The 16,708-nt window shown below is 41.9% G+C and overlaps 1 protein-coding gene across 1 annotated transcript; it reads left to right on the top strand.

Moving 5' to 3' along the window:
- Window positions 1-77: 77 nt before the first annotated feature.
- fhl3b (four and a half LIM domains 3b) lies at window positions 78-15,435 on the top strand. The gene is made up of 6 exons (XM_046417559.1): window positions 78-355; window positions 10,216-10,394; window positions 12,053-12,227; window positions 13,133-13,302; window positions 13,750-13,936; window positions 14,708-15,435. The coding sequence occupies exons 2-6, from the start codon at window positions 10,239-10,241 to the stop codon at window positions 14,857-14,859; spliced, it is 840 nt and encodes a 279-aa protein (XP_046273515.1). The 5' UTR covers window positions 78-355; window positions 10,216-10,238; the 3' UTR covers window positions 14,860-15,435.
- Window positions 15,436-16,708: the final 1,273 nt, after the last annotated feature.

Below are 16,708 nucleotides of genomic sequence, written 5' to 3'. Positions count from 1 at the left end.
ATCAGCAGCTGGACGCCAGACGTCTTCTATGTACTTAAAATATTAAATTACATCCAAAAAAACACACACTGGGTCTACCTTCTTTCAGCTTGAACTCCCCACAAGGTGAAGTAAGACAGAAGGAGTGGAAAGACGGAGGAAGAAAGGGGCGGCGTTTGGAGGAATGGTTTGGTTTTACGCACCAGACACAGATGCTTCAGTCAGTGGAAACCCGTCAGTCTTCAGCGAGCAGGAGTCCGCGAAGAGGATTTAATTATCTGTCATATTATACAGCAGAGCAGCACAAACCGCTCAGGTCCCGCGCAGACCGACTTTCCTGCGAGCATCTCGCCGGGCTGCTGGTGCGCACGGAGAGGTACGTTCGTTTACCTTCTTGTGGGACACTTTCAGCGTTGTGATGTGAGAAAGGAGACGATTTAAGTGACTTTAAAGTGTGTTAGGCTGAGTTTGCAGTGTTGCGCAATCTCTTGAAACATGTCCACCTGTCTTCACCTGCTGCAACACGGCGCATTACTGAAGAAACTAATACATTTTGAATTTTTTTTTTCTAATCAATATAGGAAGGTTTTTAAATTAGCAACACTCTTCTCTATTTTCTCGGATTTCCCTATAAAGCGTTATAATGTTATAATGTTTCAATAATAGTATAATAAAGCTTTAATAAGAAAATAAGCTTTTCAGATCATCAAAATGTCATTAATGAGAGGAAACCGCTGCAGACTTTCGACTAAAACCCTTTTATTTATGAGTTATACATCCTTATAGAGACCAAGACTCATGAGCATTAATTTATTAATCAACCGACATTTATAACCACATCATTAACAACACCTGTCTGTGGGATTTTTTCACAACCTGTTCCTAAATGACAGTAAATGATTTGTTCACCACAAAGACATTAGTATCCCTTTAAGTACCACTTTATTGACAGCATAATCATCGGAATCTCTCAAGAACTGCATGTTTCCGGGTCAAATATTTGACCCCCACCACCTCCACCCCCCCACATCCAGGATGGACCAGAAAGGATGTCCTTTCTTTAGACTGAGGAAATAGTGGATGTTGTTGGGGGTTAGGGGTGGGGTGGGGTGTAGAGGGGCTGAACGGGATCTAAAGTGAGTAACTGATACTGTGAATAAGTACTGCTTCCCTTGTTTTTCAAGTAGGATTTATGAGAAGAAGAACAAGGAGACCTTTGAGGAAACATGTTTCAATTAGTTGAACGGGGAGGAACGCAAAATAAGGGTTCATATCTCCAGCCAGAATGAAAGTTCAATATGCACCGCGGTCATCTGTCATCTCTTTAATTTATTTGTTTGAAAGGCCCGTTAACAAGCCGCTCAGTCTTGTTGAGTTAGAGTGATGTCACGTCTCCTTCAGATTACAAATTTTCTTCCGGAGACTCAGCAAAACCTCGTCCTCACCCCTCCACCTCCACCTCCCGCACCGCTCATAGTTTCCGTCACCGCACACCATCTCCATACCAGCAGTCCAATCCATTTGGGTGAAATGAATACATTCATTGAAACAAACCAGCTTTGGTTGCTTTCACCTCTTGATGTGTGTTTGTTGGTGCTGGTGAGGGGGGTCATTTTTTCTTTCACACAGAAAGGAATTCCTGACTTTTGTCCTTTCTCTTTTAGAAAACACAGGGCGGAAGAAAAATGCTTTCTCTTTTATTTGCCTTTTTCCCCTCTTCTTCTTCTTCTTCTCAGAGTTGCAACCACACAATTTTGCCACGTTTTGACCACAGTCGCATTCCTCTGAAATTCTTGCATTGGGCGAAGGTTGGGCCTGTACACAATCACTGGGGACGAGCCAGAGACAAATAATAAATAAAGTCACTGAATCAGTTACTTGAAGATGATTTTGGATTGTCAAGTGACTGCAGTCGTAAAAGCAGACGTCGCTGTCTTTTCCGTTTCCTGTTTCTCCTGTAGAGCCCGGTAAGAGTTTTAGAGGAGCAACTAGACATCCTGAGAATCCGCCTTATTTGTTTTGTTTGTCTGTCTGTTTGTTAGCTAGCCTGGCTCTGTCCAAAGAAAGCACTGACTAAACACACTAATCATCGTGTTAGTTTGCCATTTTAGGGGGTGTATGTGACAAACTGTTTCTTGGGAAGGAACATTTCCAAGAAACTGTGCATTAAGTATGATTCTGCAGCAAACATCTAGTTTAGCATAAGACCTAAAAGCAACCAAGGTCCAAAAATATGCCCAAAGCTTACTAATTAATATGCTTTAAGTGCATGTTTAATTCATACACGAATAGAAATGTAAAAACAACAATTTGTGGCTTCACATGCTGAGACTATTTCATGGAGCCAAGAGAATGTGGCTCCTCACTTCCATTTAAAACTAAAAAAAATTCAGATTGCCTTTCTGTTATTGTTCAGATTAAACAAACTAGATATGATGTTAGAGGTCTTTTGTTATCCTTAGACAGAGCCAAGCTAGCTGTTTCTGCCTGTTTAGTCTGTATGCTAAGCTAACCAGCTGGTTGTACTGTACAGACACCAAAGTGGTGTCAATCTTCTTGTCTAACTCTGGATAAGACAGCAGTTAAACCCATAATGTCTAATTACTCTTTTAATGAGTCAGAGGAAAGATTTCAAATTTGTCTGGCGCACAGTGTCCACTTTACTTTGCAGTAGCAGTTAATGCACTTCCAGCAGGTTTAAATAGTAGTACTTTTCTTGTTCTCAACGTTTTGCCCTCTGAAGGTCTCCAAGTCAAAGATGAAGCTTAAGTCAAAATCAAATAAATCCAGCAGCAAACATAAGACTGGGACAGCAGGCCCAGCAGTCTCTCAGAAAACAAACATTTCTTACCATTAACACCCAGGTCTTGACCCGCCCACTGCCAGCTGGCAGCTGATGGGAAAATATGTTTACTAGTGTATTTGTTTAGGATAATTGTTGTCAGTATTTAGGATCAGGTTGGCTGTTTATTTGCACGGGTCAGCGTTCGCCTGCAAGCACAATCCAAGTGCGACAGATGTGCTGCCAAGAGTAACATCACCAAAGATAGCTCATTTTGAGAGACTTCATGACCACACTTGATTAGAGTCTTTGTAATCCTCCTTTCTGCTTTTATCCTTTTCCTCGTCATCAAAACATTGGGAGATTTCAAATACATCAATGTCAGTCTGTACAACCACTCAGACTAAAATGTCTCAGCAACTACTGCATGCACACGCACTCGTGGTCCCCAGAGGATGAATCACACAATCCCAGACTTTTAGCAATAATAATAAAAAAAAAATCCTAATTTTAATTTGTTCAATTTGTTTATGACTTAATACACGCAAAACTCGCAACATTTCCATCTGCCTCGGTTGTTCTTTGTGCTTGGCGCTAATTAGCAAATTAGCAAATTAGCATGCTAACCTGCTGAACTAAGATAGTCAGCACTCTACAAATATGAACACAAACCCTACGTGCCGAACATTAACATGTTAGCATTGTCATGGTAGAAAGAATGGAAAGAATTTTGAGATTTGAATTATGGGAAGGAAAAAAACAAAGACTTGTTTACTTGCTTTCTGACTGAGGTCTGTTTGTCAGTTTAGTCAACAGCCGCGGAGGTGAAACTGCAGCTGCAGCCTTCATTGTTCGGCTGGATAAACAAACAGCCAGCTGGAGACTCATAAAACTAAACCAGGCACGTACTCTGTCTTTAAAGGTGCTTCATGCCTTCATGTTACAGGCTTTGCAGGTTATATGTCATTAACATCCAATGACACTGATCATATTTATGGTTTCAATTAAAGTCAGCGTGAGTTCACTGATTTCTCTCAAAAGACGACCTGAAGTTAAAGTTAGCTGACCTTATGAGAACGTTCTTTCTTCATTCAAATAATAATTTCACAGATATGCCAGCTCAGTATCTTTAGATAACATCAGTGTTTTCATTCTCATGGGCTCTTTATTCAGAGATGAGCACATGTGCGTTATTATGTTTTCCTTGATTTTTTGACATTGATTTGACCTCGTAATGATTTCACTCAGGAAACCGCAGATATTTTTCATGTTTAAGTAACCAAAATGATGTTACAGTTCTGCCAACTCACGCGTCTCAGAATATCGGAATTGTTTAAAGCACCATGAAGCAATTCAACCTGACAAGATGTTCAATGAGCAACAACAAAATGTATGTGTGTTCATTTTGATTTGTGTGCGTGCAGCTGAAATTGGCCTTGTGATCTGCAGGAAGCCGCACCACATCGAGCGTCTTTGTACTGGGATGAAAGGGAGCGCAGTCATCTGACAGCCCATAAGAGACCAGTCTTGTTTTCCTTTTTTTCCCCCTTCTGTAACAGTTTATAGCTGCAATCATGAGGGTGTCACTTTGCCTTCAGTGCTGCAGGGCTGCTCTGTTGTTAGCACGTTCTACACTGTGAATATTCCCATTCACCTCCCCAAATCCAGGTTATGCACCGCAGGAGTCACACAACATCAGGACTGTGCTGAGCTTTCAGAGGCCGTTAAAGCACCCTAATCCATTTCAGGGAGAATAAACAGTAAAGCGGGGTGGTATTTAAAAACCAACTTTGTCACACATCTGCCGGTTTCGTGCGAGTGCACACACAGTTTAGGTTATTTAGGAGTGTCAAAGCAATAAGGGAAAGCAGCGATTGTAAGTTGAAACATTACTAAAACAAGAGTCCAGCCACGCTAACAGGGTTCGGGTTCCCCTGCAGGGTTCGGGCCACATCGTTTGGACTGTAGCAATGAGAAACTGAAAAATATCTCTCAGAGGTATTTCCAAGTCAGAGATATTGTGAATTTCTGACAGCAACTATATAATTCACTTGGTCAGAAGAACTACAGAGATGTGAAAAATCCACTGGCAACATGGCTGCAAAGCTGCTGTCAGTTGCTGCCAGTTAGCCTACGTCTAAATGCCAATATTAACAATAACGCAAGTTCACCCAATTTAAGAGAAGCTATATACAGTTTATGTGTAATTTCTGTCGTTAACCAACCACTTAAAGTACTTAACAAAAGTAGCCAATTTAAGCTCTTGAAATGACTTGACTGCAAGTTTCTGTCAGAGTGGACTAATGTGTAAATGAGAGCTAAAAGCTGACATTAGCATACTAACATGGTGATGATGTGAACATGCTGATGTTTAGCAGCTGTAACGTGTACCATGTTTTCACCAACATGTTAGCATGCCAGCATTCGCTAAACAGCACTAAACACAAAGTACAGCCGAGGCTGATGGGAAGGCCATTTGCTCTGCAGGGTATTTGGTTGTGAAAGTATTCAACAAACAGAATTTTTTGACCTGATGATTGCGTTGATTAAAAAAAAAAAAAACAGACAATCACTGAAATTGTTACAGTTTCTTCTGAGGGTAACATGAACATCTGAACCAAATTTCTTGGAAATCCATCCAATAGTTGTTGAGGCATTTCACTCAAAGCCACAAATGTCAGCGGCATTGTGGTGCTAGCGGAAAAGTCAATAGATCACCAAACTCATTAGGATCTCTGCACAAAATGTTCATGACAATCCATCCAATAGTTGGCTGAGACCAAAGTCTGGACCAACCATCAGCAGCTAAAAGACCACTTTGTTTGCCACTTTCCTGTTTTAGCTGCTCTCTCAGATCTTTAGTAGGGATTACAGTGAAGGAGTCAAAAACAGAAAGGAGTCTGTACAGCTCACATTCAGGTGCTGTTCAAGAGAGAGGGAATGTAATAATGTCACCCCAAAAAAGGCACTGAGGCTGTTTTATGAAGCATGAATTAATACTCTGCAGCCATGGCAGATTTAACACTTACATGCATATTTGTCCCTCTAGATTTTATTACGTGTGACAGCAGTTTTCATCATGGAATACTGTGGTTTGTAAACCTCAGACACAAGTCTAAATTCCTGCACTGGGAAAATAAACACTAACACCCAGCAGCAGCTCTCATGGCTCACAGAGTTCCTGGCTCTGGTTGTAAGAACCTGTCAGGTTGCCGAGGAGTAAAACAAGAGCAGCCAGCCATGAAGGGACATGAGACGGGAGGCCTGGTAGCTGATCCTGGGAGACGGTTGCCATTTGGCTGCCACTACAAAGCTCTCAGAGCCAAGTGGCTCCGGTAAATCTTTCACCGGGACAGACAGTGTATTGGTGAAGAATTCAACATGTCCACTCATCAAGGTGAATTGTGGCCTTAAACAGTTTCGGCAGCCATGCTAACACAGAGAGAGAGAGAGAGCACTTGGACAGGATGGATGAGTGTTTGGTTTAATGTCTCGCAGCAAGGAGGAGAACAGGGGTGACAAGTATTCTTGGGTGCGGTCCAAGAGGACACCTGTAAAGTGAACGCCTCTCAAACAAGTACAAATACATGTGAGTCAGTGAGTTTACACCAGGCAGTAACGTCCTCGATGACAACTTCTGATGGGATCAAACAAACATTTTTCTCTATGGTTGACAAAGAAGCCGCCTTTGTTTTTTTTGTTTTTTTACGGAAAAGAAACAAATTGATGATTTAGAATTTGCCATGGCCATTTCGAAAAGTTTTGCTTAAGCTTTTCTTTACTCATCAGCTCTCACAGTTGTGCGATATTTTTAAGGGAGTCTGTGGATATTGAGCTTACGAGTTCAATGGAAATCGCACTGCATGTTTCGTGTGTTCTCACTAAAGAAGTCGTTCGAGTAGGCGGTCGTTTAACGTGGCCCAGGACACTTTGGCAAACACTTTGCTAAAATAATGAGGCGATATGCGATCCAGACAACCTCAGAATGTGGTCTGAACAGGTGCCCTCAATCTTGGATGCATTTATACCACTTGTGATTGGATCGATCGAAGACGTGTGTCAGACAACTGATAAGAACTTTGTGGTCTTTGATGTGAAAATGTATGGAAACCACTTTTTCTATTAATAATATTATGTATTTCTTAATGAAATAGTTTGATGACACCTTTAGAGCTCACTAATTCCCCCTGCTGGCTCTTCTCCATACGTCACATTCAGGTTCTCACTCGACTGTTTCTACAGTCTTACATTTTCCTATTGTGTGGCAGACTTTGAAGTTATAATGGATTGTCCTTGTAGGAACCATAAAATATAGTTTTTCAATAGTGATGGATTTTAATAAGGGGCTTCCATGTTTTGGCACCAGTCCTATAAGAATTCCCTATCGGATGTCTGAAGGAAAGTTTGATGACAGACAACAGCTGGAGACCACATATGTTTGCAGATGTTGTGGCTCAGGAAGAGAAACATAAAGCTCAAAACCAGCAGACTATGTCCGGAAGGAAAACTATTGTTCTATCACTGCATTCACTGTAGACGTGGATGGACGAGAATAGAAAACCGACTCTGTTTAGACGCTTTAGGGGGGAAATTGGGTTGATTTCGCCGATGCAGACAGCAGTGTGACAGAAAACAGACATTGGATGTGATGTTTTGTCTCAGTTCGGTTTTCCTCCTAGTTTTGTTGACCTAGCTTGATGCTCTTGAAGAGGAAGCCGTGCTATTATCAGCAGGGAGGGATGTACAGCATGAACGGTGTCCTCAGTGCTGTGCTAACACAGCATAAAGAGAAAAAAAACAAGCTCTACAAGGGCTCGGAGGAGAGGCAGTTTCTGCTTCTGGCTTCGTCTTGAGGACATGGCTGGGAGCAGACAGTGTTTATCTTTTTATGTTTATCTGACATTGCTGCATCATTGGTTATTAGAAATAAAATGTTTGATAGCAGGCAGACGTGAGGAATGTAAACTGCACTTTCAAGAAGACTCCTGAACAGACCAGATGCAAATACTTGGAGGTTACAGAGCACGAAGCCCCGTACCTGTAAAATGAAGCTTTGAGGATCGGGAAACCTTTGATTTATTAATACTTCAGTGTTTGCCTTTGTAATTGTTCCAGACATTGTGATCCTGAGCATGAGCGTATGCGCAAACTTACCATAATCTTGATCCACACTGTATATATCTTCCTGAGCTCTGCCTTCCCTGTCTTAGCTGTTCCACAGGAGGGTGTTTTAACCCCCTCCACTTCATTTCCTCGCTCATTTCCCTTTGCTGCTGCAGAACACGGGGTCGCATACCCCTTGTGATACCTCGCTGTGTCCAGTAATATTTGCACCTGTCTGCTCCACAAACTATCAATCAAGTCATTATTCTCTGATAGGACTTAACAAATGTAGCCCAGACTAATTAACATCTTTTTACCTGCAAATTACAATAAAACTTCCTCACTCATTGGCATTTTGGAGCTGATGTGTGGCTTTCAACCACACTCCTGTAAAGCAAAAGCATCTTCTCTGAGTCACATTTATCCTCGTCAGGTCGCTGATGAGCTAAAATTTCAGCATTTATCTTCATGGTCAGTATGCTGTCAGATGACAAATCATGTTTGGAGTTAAGCTTGAATTTCATCCACCACATTTCCCCATTGAGATTGTGTTTAGCGTCATGCAGCCGGGCACACAAGACTCAAATGCTCCATAATGAGGCAAGTGGGATTTAAAAGATTAAAAGACATTTTGAGAAACTACGCTTCAGTTAAAAACTGGCCAAAGTTGTGCATTTGGAGGAAATCCTGCTGAAATGAAGTGCCATCATGGGAGATGTTGTATTTGTTTGTAGTTTAGAGTCAGTTCTTGTGAAGACAAACCAGTGAAAACACTCTGTGTCAAGTGACTGAATTGAAGTTATGCATTTGAGAGTTGTGGACAAAAAGAATAAACTGGATGAATGACTGGTTGTTTCCCTTTGAACACAAGCCAAACAAAAGAAAAAGCCCGCGAGAGATCCACAGAAATAGAGAACACCGTTTCAGTCCGGCTCCCAACAATTAATATTGTTTAGTTGTTCTTTCTCAATGCCAAACCGCCACAGGGGGTTTCGAACAAAGACGAAGGGGAGGGAGAGAGAGAGGCAGACGTTATAAGCTTTCACATATTAGTGATTAATGATGAAACAGGAGAAGCAGATATATCATTGCTGATTTACAACAAGTCAGCCATAACTCTTAAAGTTAGTCAAAGCTTTCGTTCAGCCCTTTCGTTGCCTGCAGGAAAAGCTTTATTCTCTTCTCTGTAGAACTTTCTTAACAATATTTAACCCTTAACTGCAGTATGATGTCTTTTAGTAAGCCATCTCTGTTTCTTGCATGGAGAAGGTTAATATAAAAAGGACTGTAAATGACTTTTGTACGGCAGTTTCACCATTTTTTCCAAGTCGCCAATAACCTCCTCGTCCTCCTCTCAGATTGGTCGTCACGTCAACCGTTGTGTGTCGCGCTGATGATATCCAGCTTTTCCTCCCCACTAAACCCATCGTGATTGCAACTCATCACAGAAATAAAACCACTGATGCAAACCGACTCAACTCTGATCAGTCTGATATGATCACTGCTTCCAAATCCCAATCAGTTCAATTCAATTTATTTGTATAACGGCTAATCACAACAAGAGTTATGACACTTTTTAGAGCAGGTCAAGACCAAACCCCCACCAGAACCACCCACAACTTCTGTTTTTATTATTTTTTTTCATGGCAGCCTCCAGCTCAAACATTTGGCTTGTCTCTGCCCATTCATGTACTTCTCTGCCACTGACATGTTGCTCCACGCTTTCAGACTTGACTGCTGCAATAGGATTCTTTATGGTACATCATCAGAAATCCTAAGCAAACTGCAGCATGTCCAAAACACTGCGGCTCGCCTGCTCATTCACCTCCATGACCACACATCGCCCTTGTCCTCCACCACCACACATCCTCTGACATACTTCCTGTTCCCACTGTCCGGGGATAAGCACCCTACCTGGGATGTTTGGCCCTTCTCGTTAGCTGCACCCTCCCTGTAGAGCTTTGTCCCCAAACACATCCATAACTGCTCCAATCTGCGTTCAAGAAGTTACTCAAATCTCCCCTTGTGTATCTGCTTGTTGATGGGCGCTTTTACCACCCTGTGTATTCAGTTTGTCTTTAGTTGTCTGCAGCATTGCAGAACTATCGTGCAAAGTGTTTAACTATCACGACAACTGCTCTATTGCTCTCTAAAATGTTTTTTGTCGCCCATTTGTGTTTCTCCCATTGGTCTTTATTTCCCAGCTGTATATCCAGAAACTGTCTGCCTCCCTTCATCCTGCTTTCTCTCTCTGTCTCACTAATCTCACTCCTCCTCCTCCTCCCCCTTCCTGCGCTGTCTTTTCGCCGATAGCGACACTAAACTGCGCCTGTGATTTCTCTGCTTTGCAGGAGGTCAGCCAGAGGAAGACATCATGAGTGACCGACTGAACTGCAAAAACTGTAACGAGTCCCTGTGTGGACGCAAATACATCCAGGTGGAGGACAAGCCTCACTGTGTCCCCTGCTACGACCGCCTGTACGCCAACACCTGTCAGGAGTGTAAAGAAATCATCGGCCATAATGCCAAGGTGAGCTCAACTCACGCAGTGGTGGAATGATGTAAAGTACATTTACTCAAGTATTGTACTTCAGTGCATTTTGAAGTAATTTTGAAGTATTTGCACGTTTCTGCTTCTACCTTCATTTCATTTCAGTGGGAAATGACGTGTTTTAATGGTTACTTTACCCATTAAGATTTTATATTACAAAGAATGACAAGATTCATAAATTAGAGGTGCAGCTAACAATGATTTCCTTGTGGTTTAATCTCAGTATCAGTTTCTTAATTTAACAATTATATATTTGGTCTATTAAACTTCAATCACGGTTTCCCGTAGCCCAAGGCAACGTCTTTAAACATGTTGTTGTGTTCAACCAATAGTCCAAATTCCAAAGACACCCAAATTCTCAGCTGAGACCAGAAAACAGTTGACACTTCATTTCCTGTTGGACAAGTAATCATTTCAGATCATAAATATGATGTATTGCTTTGCGTAAAAGTACTGAAAAATACATAAAATTCAGCGACAACATTAAAATACTGCTTACGTGTAAATACCTCTCCAATATTTATGAAATAATAGTAATATAAGTATTAAATTATATTCAAATGATAATACTTGGGTACTTTTACTCAAGTAACACACTGAATTCAGGATTTTAACTTTTAGCAGAGTATTTTTACATTGTAGTATTTCACTTTCTACCTAAGTAAATGATCTGAGTGCTTCTTCCATCGCTGATATTGTGCACATGTGAAAGCACTGTGATCAGTTTTCTTCGTTCCTGGAAACCATAACTCTAACCTACAGAACACCAAATTGTGTTTAAGCTGCCAAAAAGCTGTAGTGAGTGAGAATTAAAGACACTGTACTGAAGGAAACACCCACGGACGCCACGAGGCCATCAGTGTCCTGTGAGTTATGGACTCCCTGTGAGGGACTGACTGTAAACTATGTTCCTGCTTGCTTTGGCCGTCCCTCCTCTGCACAAGACACAACAACATTCATCCTTCATCCGTCTCCGTCCCTCTGTTTTAACTTGTTTCTTTTACCGTGAAACCCCACGCCTCAAAAATAGGTTTTTCACCTACCGTTCAACGGGGCCATTTATCACAGAGCTTGCTTGAACTGCAGATGAACTGGAACACAAGCAGCTGTTAGTGGGGGAAAAAATTACAAAGTGGTTTATTCTGATTTTTAAGAAAATAACGATGAGGACAAGGGAATGTACAAAAACTGCTCTCATGCCTCAGTCAACTCTTCCCTGTTTGGAGGACAGCAGGGTGGAACTTTGGGTTTAGACTCCCATGTCAACAAACATCCAAAACTCTTAAGTGTCCTTGTGCAGCCAACTGAATCATGCGGTTGACCGTGACCTCTGACCTCCGAGCAGACAGGGAGGCAGGAAATAGAAAATATCCCTGTGAGGAACAATAACATCTTTGGTGTTTTTATTAACTTAGGGTAAATTACTCGAGCTCCTGCTGAAGGACAAAGGTGCCGTTCTTTCATGCTCTTCTTATCATTAACAAACCCTGTGAGAAAACCACAACACACAAAGCAACTAGTCGTCATAATCTGGCCATGAAGGTGCTGTACTGGAGGTTTTTTGTTATCATTAGCACGGTTTTATTCCTGACTGGTTTTACATTCCCTCCATGTTGTCTCTCTCCCCTTCCTCACAGGAGCTCTTCTATGAGAACAGATACTACCACGCACACTGTTTTCGCTGTTGCCGCTGCGACCGCTCTCTGGCTGACGAGCCCTTCACCAGCCAGGGCGACGCGCTGGTGTGCAGCGACTGCTACTGCAACGAGTTTTCCTCCAAGTGCGTGGCCTGCGACAAGATAGTCATGCCAGGTAGTGACAGTAAAGGCTGGCTGTATCATTTCTCCCAACCCACCCATCCGTCCGGCAACCAGTCCACAGACCTCCCTGGGGACGGATTCTTGAGTAATCATCGAAATGAAAGTTCACACCCTGTCTGTGCAAGGATAAAGGAAGCTAATGAGTTTTTGTCATCCGGGGTGTGACGGCTTAGATGTGACAGAATGATTGTTTTCTTGCTCCGCTGAAAATATCTCCCAGCAGGGTTTTCGGCCCTGGGCGCTGTGACGACAGGAGCGGTGTCGGATGACTGAAAATTACCCTGGGCCTGTGGGTACTGTGGGACATTATAACTCACCAGTTCGTCTCTGAACTGAGCAGTCATTTTCTTCAGTTTCTGTTGCGCCTGGAATGCCTTTAAAAAGCTGATGCCCTCTCCCCCCGTTTTTCTCATAGTGCAGCCAAGTTCAAGTTCAAAACACCGTCATGCCTTCGGGCTGCGTTTCAGGCCCCAAAAGTCGTAAAACAAGGCCAGTGATTAAAGGATCCAACGTCTGATTTCATAAGCGTAACTGGCTCCTAGCTCTCATGAGTCCCTGAAGTGAGGCATGTGTTTCTGAGCAAATGTTTGTGTATATGGGAGTGGACAAACACACACTTATGAAATGGTTAAAGCTGTAAAAATAAATTAAAAGCAGCCCCAGCCAGGGCATTGCTTTGTTACAGCTTGTCAGATTGCTTGTATGCAAGATAAGCTGATGTAATTGTACGGAGCAGGAGGGCCGTGTAAGAACAGGTTTAGCCGTCACACCGAATCATCAACGCAATAAGATTTCATTCCAGCTTATAGTTCCAGCTTGGCGGGGCCAACGTGGGGAAGATATGAACAATCACAAACATCTCAGTGTTCATTTTCATCTGCTTCTTTTCTCTGGCAGGGTCAAGGATGTTGGAGTACGACGGCTCAGCGTGGCACGAGGACTGTTTTATGTGTCACAGTTGTGAGAAGCCCATCGGTGCTGAGGCCTTCATCCCAGATAAAAACAACTACTACTGTGTGCCGTGTTACGAGGGCAGGGTTGCTCCTCAGTGCAGCCACTGCAAAAAGGTGAACCCGGCCGCACATTCAGCATGATAGCCGATGTTTTAAAAGGAATCCAGGGCTGAAGCCTGAAGCAATTTCCTAAAGTTATTTCACTTACAGAAAATATAAATAAGCAGCATATCCTCACATTTTAGAAGCATTTCTTTTAAACTTTGTCATGGTATGCCGACCATATCTAGTTTTATTCTGACCGATTCTGAGTTTCAATTTAAACCACTCCGAATAATATTTAATATTTTGTTTTTAAACATCCATATGTCAAATTACGGGATAAGAATAAGAAAAAATCTTTCAGAAGCACCACATACTTTAACTCAAGCTTTATGAAGGGAAACCCAAAAGAAAAAGCCATCTGGGACATCACAGCGCTATCAAAATGTTGCCAGGTATCACCAGAAACGTATCCCAACCTGTCGCATTTTATTGACCGTCTGTATTTGCCTCCTGCAGGCTCTGACTAAAGGAGGGGTGACCTATAAGGACGAGGTGTGGCACAAAGAGTGTTTCCTCTGCACTGGATGCAAAGCTCCCCTGGCTGGCCAACCCTTCACCTCACAGGGTGAAAGTCCATACTGTGTCAAGTGCTTCAGCAGCCTGTATGCCAAAAAGTGTGCCGCCTGCAACACAGCCATCACAGGTCAGTGACGTGTTCAGGATCACCAAGTTAAGTTGTTGTCTGTTGGATAACACAGGGGGCATGTTTTTTTTTTATTGTTTCTCATATCTCATTTTCTTCCAATGAGTCCTGTGTGAATCACTACAATCACCTACACAAACAGGTGTAGACAGTCAGGTGACTCAGGATTTACATTTTGGCTTTGATCCTTCCTGTGTTGTTTTGCACATGTCCTCTCTTTGTGTTGCAGTTTTTACCTATGTTGTCCAAGCAAATTGGGTCACAATAAAAACCAAGCTATTCTGTGTTTCGCTTTAAATGTAAACAATCAGCAGTAGAAAACTGGCAGAAACTTAATACAGTTTTGATACTTTGTGAGGAGAGCGACCAATAAACAGTGAGGCTGATATCAATAAGATAAAAAGCAATAAAGATGGATTAAGATGGATGAAGACAATCGGAATCCCTCTCAGCGATGGCAGACTCTGACAATATTGAATTGCTGATAAAATGCTGATCATAAAAAGCACCAAACAGCCTTTGATTTCATAGCTTCAAGTGCAAGAAGGTTGAATTAGATGCTTTTTAATCACAGCTCACAACAAGAACAAGAATATCTGCAGGCTGTCAGAGCTGCAGTGTTTTCGTATGGTTGCTGCCAACTGCTGATGTTATCTTGAAGTAATTTATGCAATTTCCGCAATGTTGCAAGGCTGTTATTAAAATCTGTTTTCCACCCCTAGTGAAACATCTCTTCATTAGTTGCTGATGTGTTGTGTTCATGTCTCGCAGGGTTCGGGGATGGGAAGTACGTTTCTTTTGAGGACCGGCAGTGGCACCAGCCGTGCTTCAAGTGTTCGCGCTGCTCGGTGTCGCTGGTGGGCTCCGGCTTCTTCCCCGACCGCGACCAGATTCTGTGCACAGACTGCAACAATGACGACTGACCACCACTGACTACGTCAGTTAACACCTGCAGACATTGAACACTGCTGAGACCAGCAGTGAAACTTCTAAACCTCAGCCTTGCACATGAACACTGCGTTATCACTAATTTCACTCAGTGCAAAGCTGATTCAAAGCTCAGTATTTACAACTCAAAACTCTCATCAGCTTTTAGCACATTGAAATGTATGTATAAATTCTACAGAAATGTCCTGTGATGTACGTGTACGACTAAGTTTTTCTTTATTTTTTGTTATGTTTTGCACATCCAAGACTAAATAGAATACAGAGAAGATACAGGTGAAGTTTTAAATTAAAACTTTGATCCATAAAAGTGGCAATGCACCAACACTTCATTCATGACTGCTAGATAGAACCAAATATTTAAATGTTATGACTTGACCTATGCTTTGCAAACCTCTTCCTCCCTTTTTTGAAAAATATTCCAGCTTACAGATCTGTCTTCTTCCTCCACTGCTTGTTGTATGTAAACTTATTTGCTGAAAATGAACTTATTTTCTTTTCAGCTTACTCCAATCTTTACTGGTGTACATTCAATAAAAATATCACAAAGCAAAGACCGGTGTGTTAATTGACTACTAAATGATGTATTTGTTTGTTGTCTATATGAACTCAACACATGCACTTGAATGTATGATTGGTGTCAGTTAGTCGAGGAAATAAAATCATCAGTGTTCTGCAGCACTGGCTTCCTGCTGCACAGTCTTTCCTTTTTATTTTTTTTTATCTTTTTTTATTTTACTGGTATCTTTTTTGGGTCTTTTAGGGCTTTGACAAGAATCTCCAGCTAAGTTAGCGGCACGCAGACACCATGGTGCTTTAAGTTAGACGCTAACACCGTTGTTAGCCATCATGCTCATGATCGCAACGCTAACATGCTGGTGTTTAGCAGGTCCGAGGTTTGCCGTGTTCACCTTATTAGCTTAGCATGTTAGTATGCTAACATTTGCTAATTGGCGCCAAAGAGTACAGCTGAAACTGATGTGGAAGTCATTAGTTTTGCAGGCCACAAAATTGAAAAAAGTGACTGGATCACAAAGGTTGTTGTAATTTCTCCTGAAGGGGACACCGATGTCTGCAGCAAATTCTATGGCAATCAATCGGACAGATCTTTCACTCATAACTACAAACCGTAATGTAGTGGTAGACAAACAGATGGGGTCAGTAGGATGCAACATCTGAGAACCATGAATGCTTAAACCATCTTAATAAATCCATTTCAGTCAGGACAAAAGAGGAGGTCAAACAGCTACTGTGGCTAATTGACACTGAAAACTTGAAGGCTGTAGTTGTCATTAAAGTGAAAATGCTTGCAAATCACCGCTCTATAACACACTTAAAGAATGTGCAAAAGTGTTCTTCTGTCGAGTTACACCCTGTATCTCAGAGGCAGCTCTTTGTGCAGGAGCGGTTAAAGTCGTATTTCTTATTCTATCTCACTAGGAAACAATCCATTTTCTCAAAAATCGTATTTTCTCGTGTGAAGAACACCAAGGACTTAAAGCTAAATAAATATCAGCTAAATTTGCTGATACCGAATGAAAACCACTCTATAATCTTAAAACGTTCTTCAACAAAAAACCCTTTTTCTTAAAGAAGAAAGAAAAAAATCAGGCCCATGGTACCCTTGAAAAACCCGTATCTCGTTTCCCAAAGATGATTTTCTGTGGGTAGTCTCGTGCTGAATTTCCCTTACTAGTACTTACATAATCTAGATAAATATTTACAGTTCAGAACCTCTGTACTGATCTGCTCTGATTGTGTTTATACGGAGGCTGTGCCAGGCTGGTTTCCACATCAGGAGGAAAGAGCAGAAAACCACCTGACAAA

Source organism: Scatophagus argus, chromosome 17 (genome assembly GCF_020382885.2).
Source record: "Scatophagus argus isolate fScaArg1 chromosome 17, fScaArg1.pri, whole genome shotgun sequence".
In the NCBI taxonomy this organism is placed as follows: domain Eukaryota; kingdom Metazoa; phylum Chordata; class Actinopteri; family Scatophagidae; genus Scatophagus; species Scatophagus argus.
Note: the sequence above shows the minus strand (reverse complement) of the source record. Positions and strands in the feature narration are given on the sequence as shown.